Source organism: Python bivittatus, unplaced genomic scaffold (genome assembly GCF_059951505.1).
Source record: "Python bivittatus isolate LINGU-HERP-01145 unplaced genomic scaffold, Pbiv_v1 ctg000850_np1212, whole genome shotgun sequence".
NCBI lineage: Eukaryota > Metazoa > Chordata > Lepidosauria > Squamata > Pythonidae > Python > Python bivittatus.
This window is the reverse complement of record NW_028277112.1, coordinates 3,614,784-3,626,879: the sequence shown is the minus strand read 5'-3', so window position 1 is coordinate 3,626,879 and position 12,096 is coordinate 3,614,784. Positions and strand designations below refer to the sequence as shown.

Below are 12,096 nucleotides of genomic sequence, written 5' to 3'. Positions count from 1 at the left end.
TGCAGACGTGCAAAATGTATGAGCTTAGAGAGCTTAATCAAGATGGCCATCTGCTGGATTTTGTAACAGCTCTGATAATCTCTTCTCTTTTATTTACAGTGGCAACTTGTGTATAAAATCAGAGTATAAATTATTTTTAAAAACATCAAAATTATACACATTTATTCCTACAGATTTTCTAATCAAATAAACTTTAGGCAAAGGATTACTTTGGGCTATTTTAAAATTATCAGAATCTTTCACAATGCTCATGGTTTGTTGTTTATCTAAGTGACCAGATTACACTTTGATTTGGAGAACTACCAAAGCTACTGAAGCAACTTTACATCATAGCAAGACATCTGAACCTTTACTTTCTCCGCATATAATTCTACAATACCCTTATCATATAATTCTGCCAAATGAACAAGCCTCATTACTTACTAATCCTTGTGTTCTTGATATGGCTGGGTAGATTCTGCCAATTAAAAGATTCATTAGAATCAAATCTAACATAAATTTAAGTAAATTGTTAGATTTACTTTAAACTCTGATCAGAATAGAATGTCTTCATCTCAGCAAAACAGAAGATTGGAAAGTAGAATGTTTCTAACCCAGGTTGATCCCATTCACAGTCAATTTTTTATTTCCTACTACAAGAGGGGGCTCTGAAGCACTAAAATGTCAAAAACTGTTTTAACTGAGTATGTTGCTACTTTGAATTTATTGGCATATGACATTTATGTTTTAAGTTATTCTTTATAAAATAATAACTATAACATTTATAAGTAGACTATATTAATAAATGAGCAAAGGGAAGCCAAAAGAAGGAATTGGTGTGTCTAGGACAAGAATGGTAATGGAAAGCTATTCTGGCATCCACATATCACATTTCTATAAATAAAAAGCTATAATTTTAATAAAAACAATTATGTTTATTGTGTCTTTTTAGGAAGAAACTGATGGAACAGTTAATAATCAGAGATGTGCTCCTGTGCTATAGTTACTTTTTTTTAATAACAGTTGTTTCTACTGTTACTGTTCTTTTAAATTATATTCCAATGGTTTGAAAATTAACTGGACCATGGAAGATGGATATTGCTTGCTACACTCAGCTCTAACTGTACAATTTAAACAACCTTATGTTCATTAACATTTACATTTAAGAAATCATAATTAATAATAACATAAACTTTTTTCCCTACCTTTAAAGGTTTAAGTAATCTAAATAATCATAGTGTTTTACCTACAATGGAAGAATGGATGGTGAAGCTGATGGAGTTAGCTGAGATGGCAAAACTGATAGCTTTGATTCCAGATAAGACATTGTGTAATTTTAACGCTAACTGGAAATCTTTTTTGGACTTTTTGCAGGAAACAGAAAAAAATAAAATTCTGTTGTATGGATTTGATGATTCGAAATAATATGGATTCATAGAAGTAATGGAAGTTATGTTGTAAATTTAGAGCAAGAGTTTAATGTATATTGTTACTTATATCTATTGCAAAGAGGGTCAGAAGTCAATTCTGTTTTTCTTTTTTCTTTTTTTCTGCACTCTTGATCTTTACTATCTTCTTTTTTCTAATTTCTTTTTTCTTCTTCTCATTCTTTTTCTTAATATTAGTTTTTGTTAGTTTTTACTGTTTTTTAAAAAAATAATAAAGTTATTATAAAAAATAAATTATAATAGTGTTAATAATCTCTATGTAATACTATATAAATGCCACTGTACCAAATATCAAACAATATAATGTACTACTTGCATCTTATAATATAATAAAACAGTATTAAAAAAAAGAATGCACGATTGTAATGATAGTAAACTTTGATAATACAGTGGTGCCTCGGGTTACGAACGCCTCCGCTTACGAACTTTTCGGGTTACGACCAGCTCTGGCTGCAAAAATTTACCTCGGTTTGCGAACTCCACCTTGGGGTACGAACCGGATCTGTGGCCATTTTCCGCCGTGACACGTGGTCTGCGGCCATTTTCCACCCGTGCCACATGGTCCACGGCCATTTTTCCGCCTGTGCCATGCAGTCCGCGGCCGTTTTTCCGCCCTGCCGCGCGGTTCGTGGCCATTTTTCCGCCCTGCCGCGTGGTCCGCGGCCGTTTTTCCGCCCATGCCACGCGGTCCACGGCCATTTTTCCACCCTGCTGCGTGGTCCGCGGCTGTTTTTCCGCCCTTGACGCGTGGTCTGCGGACGATGGAACGGATTAACGGTAATTACATTGAACCTTATGGGAAAATTTGCTTCGGGTTGCGAACAAATCAGGTTGCGACCAGAGTCATGGAACGGATTAAATTCGTAACCCGAGGTACCACTGTACAAGGTTGGAATGATATTCATTGCCCATAAAATTATATGAAGAACTCACCTTTCTTTCTTTATCTTGAACAAACATTTTACTACCTGGAGAACAATTCAGAAACTTTTTATTTTAAAAAATACAGTAAAATAGATTGCAAAGGTCTAACATACATAAACCTTTTATAGTATAAGAACAAAATGTAAATTACTAATAATGCTGAAAAAGTAAGCATATTATGTATGTATGTATGTATCATATTTATATGGTCACCCATCTCACAGAATGTGACTCTGGATGGCATACAATCAATCCACAAAAACAATTTTAAAACACATTCAACAAATACAAAAATTAGAATTATTATTGAAAGGCTAGGAGACAATGTCAGATATCACAAACAATGGAGCCACCTCATCATGCAAATTCCAGCCCATATTAAACAGTCCAACACAAAGCACCAGACTATTATTCAATATTGCTTTTTAAAATTTCTTTTAATTTGTCCAACAAAACTCTGCAATTTTTACATCAAAAAACATTGTCAGGCAAATACTTTCATTTTATAGGGTCCACTCCCATCCTGCAGCCACACTTGACCTGTTCCTGCATTCCTTCCCTTAAATTCTCCTAAATTTTGCTTCTTAATCCAGTTCTCAACTGACATTTATTTATTGCATACATGCTTCATTTTACCTTTACATATCATTATATTTTTATGCCACCTTTTTTTATATATAACTCAAGGCAGTGAACATACCTAACACTCCTGCCTCCTATTTTCCTCACAACTTCCCTGTGAGGTGAGTTGGGCTGAGAGCGACCGGCCCAAAGTCACCTAGCTGGCTTTAATGTCTAAGAGAGGCCTAGAACTCACAGTCTCCTGCTTTCTAGGCCAGCACCTTAGCCACTACACCACATTGTCTCTCAACTCCTCTTTTAAACATGCACTGCAATGTCCAAGTATTAAAAGTTTTAAAAAACTAATGAGTTGCATGGATTAAATGTATAGTCATGTGAGGTAAAAAATTTCCCACAAAAATTTCCCCAAATAGATGTTTAATTTCTCCAAGGAAAAATCCCCTCTCATAAATTCATTAGTAATGAATAAATGTCCGTCACAACTCTAATGCTATATTTATCCAACATCTCAGCAGATGGCAGCACTTGACTGCCCTTATCTGGGCTTGTCAACTGAACTGGGATTTAACACCACAATGGAAGATTAGGAAGGAACTTTAGAGCTCTAGGCTAGACTGAGAAGTTGGAAGAACATCCCAGAAGAAGGAAGCTGTGGCAGATCGTTTCTGTATTGTTGCCAAGAAAACTACATAAGCCTATCCATGAAGTCACCAGGATATGAGCTTGACTGGAAGGAAATTCAGAAACACCATTATTTATGCAAAAGGAAGACGACCCTGAATTCCTCCAAAAACAATTTTAAAAAGCAGAAAATTTTTAAGCAAACTGAAATTTTCTGCATTACCAACTCACTGTCTCCACTTAAGTTGCCAAATTCAGCAGAAACCAGTCTTGGAAAGGTTTTCACCAAATGCACGAGTATGGCACATTTGTATACATTTATGCATATATGTGTTCATTTGTGTATACACACTGGCCGAGCAACATTCCATAAAAGGGCTTGGCCAAGCCAAAACATTAATTTATTAACTGAAAAACTAATTAAAATTAATAGTCTGTAAAATAAGGCATCAATCTGTAAAATTAATTCCCTGACTGCATTCACACACAGAAACCATTCTCTCTCTCTCTCTCTCTCTCTCTCTCTCTCTCACACACACACACACACACACACACACACACAATCACTCCCTACCTTCTTCCAGCAGAAACAGGGGAAAAAGGAAAAGAAAAACCAGAATGAAGATGGGATATGAGAAGACAAAAGAGGAAAGAGAGACTGCTGCAAACTCAGCAAGAGTTTGTATTAAGGCACAGAAACATAAACCTATGCACACTTATTCTGTAGTTAGCTGAACTGAGTCCAGTGACTCTAAATCGCAGGTAAATATGTTCAGGAATTCTAATCCTGTTCAGCTGTTATGAGATCTGGCAACAATCTATTTGCATTCAAAGGGGAGTAGGAATAAGCATGCTATATCTGACCGTCTCTAGCTGTCTTTCATTTGTAGAGATTTAGTGCCTGTGCTAGAGAGCCTCCTCTGTCTGCAGAAGTACTCCAAGTAACTGAACATCCTGATTTTTAAGCATCCTCACCATTGCCTGGAATTCTCAGTCATGCAACAACGGTTGCTCCTCTTCCTCTCCTGCCTCCTTGCAGGCATTTACTTTTATTATTTATAGGAAAGAGACCCCTCTTCTTTCAACCTCCACACTTTCAACAACATCTGCTTCTATGATCATATTCTCTATTCTCTTCTCTAGAAGATCCCATCTCAGTTCATAGTAATTATTTTGGGAAAAATAACTTCCTTTTGGGTAATTAGCATATTAGGCAAGTTTAATATTTTTCAGATCATCATCCTTAGCAAGTATGTGAGAAATATATATTTGTCACTAATCAAAACAAAAAAAATCCTAGGCAAATTTGAAATTTTCCCAGGCTGTCACCCTAACCTGCACAAAATCCAGTTCAAATATTTTTAGAAACTCCAAATTACCAACACCATTATGACAAGTGAAAAATTACTTTGATTTGTCATTTTTTGAACATATTTGTGGAATTTCTAGATTTGACTTCATATACATAATATGAATTTTGTGTTAGCTAAAGAACACTGCAGTGCAACAAATAACTCTGTAACAGTACCGTCAAAGGTTGCTCAATACACCTGATTCTTCTAGGAAATCAAATCCAGAATTAACATTCCAATTATTCAAAATAAGAATAAAATTTTAGAACACTACTATAGTATGAAACAGTTTTTGACTCACCTATCATTATGTCATGTGAAGAATCTAAAATTGATCCAAACAATAGTCAGCTGAACCCCAATTGAACAAAAGTAAATAATTTTATTTTTACAGTGAGAGAAGCAAGCTAGAATAGGCAATGAGTCTTGAAAATGCTATAGGTCTCATACTATGTCAAATTAATTCTATTTATCAAAAAGCTATGAAAAATGTGCAAATAACATCCAACTAGAAAACTCACTCTCATATATAGCATTTATTATAATAGTGAAGTAGCCTTCAATCAAATTTTGATACTACATGATTGTAACCTTTATCTGGAAAACTTTGAGAGGCAAAATCTGGTTTCTTTTAAAGACACCAGAGAACCACATATAATACTACTTTTTAAGAAAACCAAATGATAGAAAGTATACAGATGAATGCATTATAATATTGCAGCATCTATTACAAATGGATATATAAATAAAACAAATATAAGCTATACCACTTGAAAATAATGTATCATTTTCTTAAATTCAGTTACATTCAAAAGGACAGTCTAATAAATAATGGGCAAAGGACACAACACAACCATGTAACTATCAATATCAACTTCACTGTACACAGGCTACCAAAAGATAGAACAGAATTAGAGTAGTGCTGAAAAATGCTGAGGCCCGACTATGAAAATCCCAATGAAGGAGTGTTTCTACATGCAGAGGATTTACAAATGTTGCCAGGAATTCTTTGAAATCTGATGACTTGCAATAAGGTTACAAAGAAAATAAAAGGAGATGAGGGTAATTTTATACCTGCAGCAGCCTATTCATTTTCTTATTAGAAACTAAACTCTCTTCTTTGTACTTCAGCTTTTGGCAACATGAAAGTTGTTGATAATAATCCTCAATAATCCTTCATCAACTTGCACTATTGATAAATAATCAAACAATGTGAGACTGAATCTTCAGCAATTCAAAATGATTTTATGTAATAATTTCTATCCCAAGCTTTTAATGCATATGTCTCAATCAGCAAAACTATGCATAATAAACATTTGTTCTGATTTTACTATAATCTAAAAGTCACTGACATGCTTATAAGTGTTCACATTGTCTCTACAAACTTAAAAACTTCAGAAGCAAATGTAACTGCACTTTCTAGAACACACCAAATTGCAATAATAAATGTTACTGATATTAAATTATTAAGAAGGGAAATAAGAAAACTGCATATTAATAACACACAATTTAAAGAATGCTATAAAGTCCTATTTGATAGTTAAAAGCAACTTAAATAAGACGGTCAATATAAATTATATGTTGAATTAATTCTAACTCTGTATGGAAATGCTTCCCGAGCAATTTGCCAATCAAAAATGTCATATTGGCACTTGTAGCCTATAAACTTCCAACTCTACTTCATTCACGGAGCCATCAATTTACTCATAATTCTTCTCATATTATCAGCTTATCAAGGAAAGTAAAAAAAAAAAATTAAATTGTCAAACTAAATGTAAAATCAGGCCTATAGTTTGGTATTGTGTGGCAGCTTTTCTAGTGACAAAAACAGCTGCTTGTGAAGAAGTGATCTTCATCAAGATATGGAGCGGAAGAAAATGTTAAAATCATTTTCATGGCAGTTCCAAACCAATCTCCCATGGCTGCAATTTAAAGTAAAACAAAAAACCATTAATAACACACCAAATCATATGTGTACCATGATGGAGAGTCTGGTCCAATGCCTCCTATTTCTGCCAAAGTAACTAACCAAATTTTGTCTGAGGAAAAAAAAATCAATATAAAATCATATAAATAGTACTCTTCATATTCATAGAAAATAAAGTGTATAATATCCATGCCTCTAAGCTATACCACATCATGTGTGTGCTTTGGACAGAATAGGGATATAGAGGATGAACAAGTATAGAATATATTATTTATAGGTTTATTTTACAGATAGAGATAGATAGATAGATAGATAGATAGATAGATAGATAGATAGATAGATAGATAGATAGACCGACCGATACAATACATAATTACAGGACATACTTCAATGTTATTATAAAATAAATTCTGGCAAAGAATAGCATATTAAATAAAGCATGTTAGACATAAAAAGCTACTGATTCTCAATACTTAACTTTTGCACACTGGTAAACACCTTTCTATACCAAAGGTTGTTTTTTATTTTTTTAATCTTGAGAATCATGCATAGGATCAACCTGGAAACTGCTAAGTTGGTCCTAAAAACAACAGTCTTGGCCTAACACTCAACTTTCACTTCTAGTCCATTTATAGAGAAGGCTATGAAGCACACCACTTCTTACTATATTTCAAATTAATTATGAAAAAATCTGTTACATAACAGAAAAATGTTTATGAACTAAAATTAAATTATTAAGTTCACTGTGAGTCTCAACTAAAATATTTGAACTGTATAAAAATTATTCCATTAATTTTTCAATAAATTGAGATTAAAGATTACCCAAACATGCACGTAAGCAATATTAAAACTATAAAATAACCAGAACAACAAAACAAATCTTAGGATGACTTGGGAAACCACTGGAAAATGGTTAAACATCAAACATACAGGCAAGTCTGAAAAATTAAGAGTATCAAGTCACTGAAAAGTGATTTTAGCAACTACAGTTTAGTCTGCCTTTCCTTGAACTTTTTTTTTAAACGTACTTTAAACGGAGCAGACAAATCAAGAAGCACGGGGACAGTCCATTCAGTTAAGGATCATCGTATGGAAGAGCGACCAGTATTTGTTCAAAAATGTTATCTCCGCGTTAGCAGGGCAAGAACATTCATAATCAACTTTTCCCCCTACTCAAAAATGCAAGGCAAGCAAAAATCACCGGTAGAGATGTTGGGCCACTGAAGTACAAAACACGCGGGGAAAATATAAAGAGCGCTCGTCGGGTCATAGTATTAGTCGACTCAAGCGAAGCCCAGCACTTCACCCCTTAGGGACCTATTAATTGGGAGGCACAGGGGTGCTGCTTCTGGATAAGCTGTAGGCGCGTGCTGTGTTACAGAAAGCGTATCAGCACCCTAAAGAAGGAAGAGCGAGCAGCGCTAATGCCGCTTCTGCTCTTCGTGGAGAACGCGGCGCCTGCACTTTCCGCCGCCACCTGCGGAGAAGATTGCGACAAGGAACAGCCCGCCCAGCCTCCGACCGCTCCAAGGGCTTCTTCCTGCCATCGCCCCTGCGGCCGCCCTTTACTTACTTCTTGGCGTCGCTGCTGAAGAGCCCGAAGGCCGTGGAGGCGGTGGTGGGCGCCGCCTCTTGGCCCACCTCAGGCTGAGCATCCCCGGCCTGCTCGTTGTAACCGACGTTGTTGGTCGACATCATCTCACGGTACCGTTACCGCCGCTACGGGCAGAGGCGCCCACCTGAACCCGGCTAGCCCGCCCTCCCGCCGTTCCCTCACAATCCGGCTCTTCCCGGAAGCTGTCGGCAAACATCACCCAAAGCCGTGTCACATGATCGCCAAGAGGGGCGGGGACTAGCTGCCCAACAGACTTTTTCTGGAGAATCGCCCGGCGCCATCGTTGCCAAGGGAACGCAAAGCTTCTCCCGGCCTCGTTCCCTCCAGGAAGCCACGCCCCCCGTCACGAGGAAATCTCCCTCCGTGGAGCGTCCCTGGTCACAAGATACTTGCTCGCTGGCAGATGCTCTCTTGCCACGTACGCAAGAGCAAGCTGTGCTAGTCTCTGAGGGTGCTATGCATATATGAATATCCGTCCTTCCGATTCCGATCTTCACCATTCAGTCACCCTTAGCAGGACCTAATCGGCGCTCCTACGTAGAGCGCTGCCGTGCTGCTATTTGTTCTTTCCTACCTTAACAAATGGGGAAGGGAATGAAAAGAAAGATTGCGAATAAAAACTAAATGATATCAACCCTCTGCCCCCCGTTAAATTGTAGTACGGTTATATTAAAAAAAAATCTTGCCTGGGGAGAAAAGCTTAATGAGCTTGTGACAGTTAAGCAATGCGTGCATGGTGCTGCGAAACAAACTGACCAATCACATTTCAGCCTTGTGTGTTGTGCCAACTCAGCCCATGTGGTTAGTTTACAGTTCATTATGTTGTGCCAGTGCAGACAATTGGTTCATTTGGTAACTATGCTCATAAGTAAGTGTTCTGCAAATGCAAGATTAGCAATGGAGGAGCAAAATTAGTCTCAACACTTTGATAATAGCCACCTAAGAATCTTTGAATAACTCAGATATTAAATTCCTGACCTCCAAACAAAAATATGTAACCTGTCATTTAAATAAGGCTCAGGGCCAGAGATGGGAAGACAACCAAAGTGACACCATTTTTAAAGAGAGACTTAGGGAAGGTCTGGGAAAGTATAGCTTGCTCAAAGCAAATTGGTTGAAATGCAAATCAAAGAAAAATACTCATAGAGAAACAAGTTTTGATTAAAAATACCAGCATAGATTCTGCAAAGATAAATCTTCACTGATCTTCTCCAGTTTTTTTATAGCATCAGTAAGCATATAAACAGACATGACCTGATTTTTTAAAAAGTCTTTGTTAAAGTTCCTCATCAAAGATCCTTGAGTAAACTTACTGATCATTGGGTAAGAGCACCTGGCCTTTTGTGGATCCCCAATTAGTTCAAAAACAGATTGTGAAAAAGGAATAAAGGAATTTCTCAATGGAGAGAAATATGAAATGAAATTCCTAAAGGGCCTGCACTGGGACAATGTATTTTAACTTGTTCATAAATTATCTTGACTTAGGGATCAGAAGAGACTGGCCAACTTTGCAGATGCTATCAAACTATTCAGGGTAGTAAAAGTCAAAAGTGATTATAAAGAACTTCAGAAGGTCTTCTTTAAACTGGAGGAATGGTCAACCAAAGCTCAAATGATGTACAAAGGCAGTTCAGTTTAAGTGTATAAAAGTGATGCATGCAGGATCATAAAAACTTTGCTGTACACTGATGGGATCTAAGCTATCTGTAATTAAGTAGCAAAAAGAAGATGCAGACTCAATGTGTTGCAACTGTCAAAAAAGCAAATTCTGTGCTAGGGATAATTAGGAACCATGTCCTTATAATCTGTGGCAAGTCCACATCTGGAATAGTATACTATTTTGGTCACCATTTGAAAAAAGGATGCAATAGAGCTGGAAAAAATGCAAAAGAATAAGACTAAAATTATCAGGGGGCTCAAACATATTTCTATGAGAAAAGACTAGAATGTTTGGAATTCTTTAGTTCAAAAAAATGGTGGCTGAGGGACAACATGATTGAGTTGTATAGAATGATATATAGCATGAAAAAAGTGTTCAGAAAAAAAGTTGTTGTTTTTTTAGTCTCTCAGAAATCTAGGATCAGGAATCATGTAATGAAGTTGATTGGAAGGAGATTTAGCACAGACAAAGCATTTTTTCACACAGAACAGCTTTAACTTATACATTCGTTTCTGATAGACATGTGATAGCCACTTACTTGGATAGTTGTAAAAAAGGAATGGGTGCCCTCAGGAGTTTGCTGTTTTCACTGTACTGCCCCCCCCCCCAATATACATCACTGAAAGGGGACTGGATAAATTCATGGAGGACAGATCTATCAAAGCCTATTAGTCATGGAGACGGCATGGTATACAAGCAGCTTTGTTGGCTATTCCAAGGAAGAAAATGCTGGACTAAAATAAGCCTTGGCCTAATCAAACATGGTTCTTAGACTCTTACAGCCCAGACACATACAGTCCATACTATTACAGCAGTCTGTGCACATAGGAACATGTCATAACTAGAAAAGAAACTTTAACAGCTTAATCCAGCAAGAGACTGTTGAATTCACATACATCAAAAGGTTTCAGACTGAGGTCTCAACAAATACAATGGATTTTTAATGAATTACAATTGTCAATTGATAAGATACTTGTAATCTGCCTCACATATAATCTGCATAACCACCCTGTCTTTCCCTCCCTTTCCTCCCCCTGCCTCATCTCAATTCAAATCCTATAGTTTAGCCACTCCATGCATCCGATGAAGTGTGTTGTAGCTCACAGAAGGTTATGCCTTTTAATAAAATTTGTTAGTTTAAAAAGGTGCTACCAGGCTCCTTCTGAATTTTGGATACCATAACTGAATGGTTCCCATTTCTCATTCATTTTATGACTGAATTAAAACATTGTGCTAAACAAGCTTGTTTAATCTTTGTTAACAAATTAGCTGGGTTCACATAACAAGTTGAATTGTTAACCATAGTTTACAAATCACAAAGGATAAATTTATACAGTATTCTTGGCCAAAACCAAACAAACTACATTACAGCTTAGCATTTTGTGTGAACCAAGTCTATGCAAACCCAAAATGTATGATTCAATAGCAGAGTAGTAAAGGCAAAATCCCTAGCTGTTCTAAGTCAGCCTCCTATGACATGCAAATCACTTCTCTAGCAGGCATCAAGGTACTCTGAGTGACATGGAGGGGTGAGTGAGTTGTTAAAATGCAGTGCAAGGCCCAAGGAAGTTTGTAATATAGCAACAAACCTAGGATAGGCTGTGCATCTTGGAGATTTCCCATTGAAAAGTAAGGTAGTGAAAACACCATGTTCTGTTTAGTTCCTCCAAGCCAATAGCAAGAAAACGAGGGATTTCAGACAGGCAATTCCTTCCCAGTTATCTGCCTGGCCCTGTTTCTGTACTATTCTTTTCCCTTCACATTGTCCAGAGCTGACCTTGTCAGAGTGTGCATACTAAAGTAAAAGTAATGAGATATTTCCTTTTCTCTAGGAGCAGATCACTATTTAGGGCACATAGGCAGAACCCAACTCTTGTCACCATCTGTCCATGGCAAGCTAAGCCTCAATCTGTCCCATTAGGTCCAACAGAAGGAGCATGCTCTGGATCTTCTCTATCTGAGAGTGCACCTGGCAGGATCCAGGAAGT

The 12,096-nt window shown here is 36.9% G+C and overlaps 1 protein-coding gene across 3 annotated transcripts in view; it reads right to left on the bottom strand.

Annotated features, from left to right (window-relative positions):
* AP3B1 (adaptor related protein complex 3 subunit beta 1) overlaps window positions 1–8,638 on the bottom strand; it is a 175,155-nt gene extending 166,517 nt beyond the window's left edge. The window contains exon 1 of one of the 3 annotated variants that reach the window (XM_088130397.1): window positions 8,407–8,638. In XM_088130397.1, coding sequence (XP_087986523.1) covers window positions 8,407–8,531 — 125 coding nt within the window. In that variant the 5' untranslated portion in view covers window positions 8,532–8,638. The remainder of the gene's footprint in view (window positions 1–8,406) is intronic. The other 2 variants (XM_088130399.1, XM_088130400.1) reach the window with 2 other exon arrangements.
* Window positions 8,639–12,096: the final 3,458 nt, after the last annotated feature.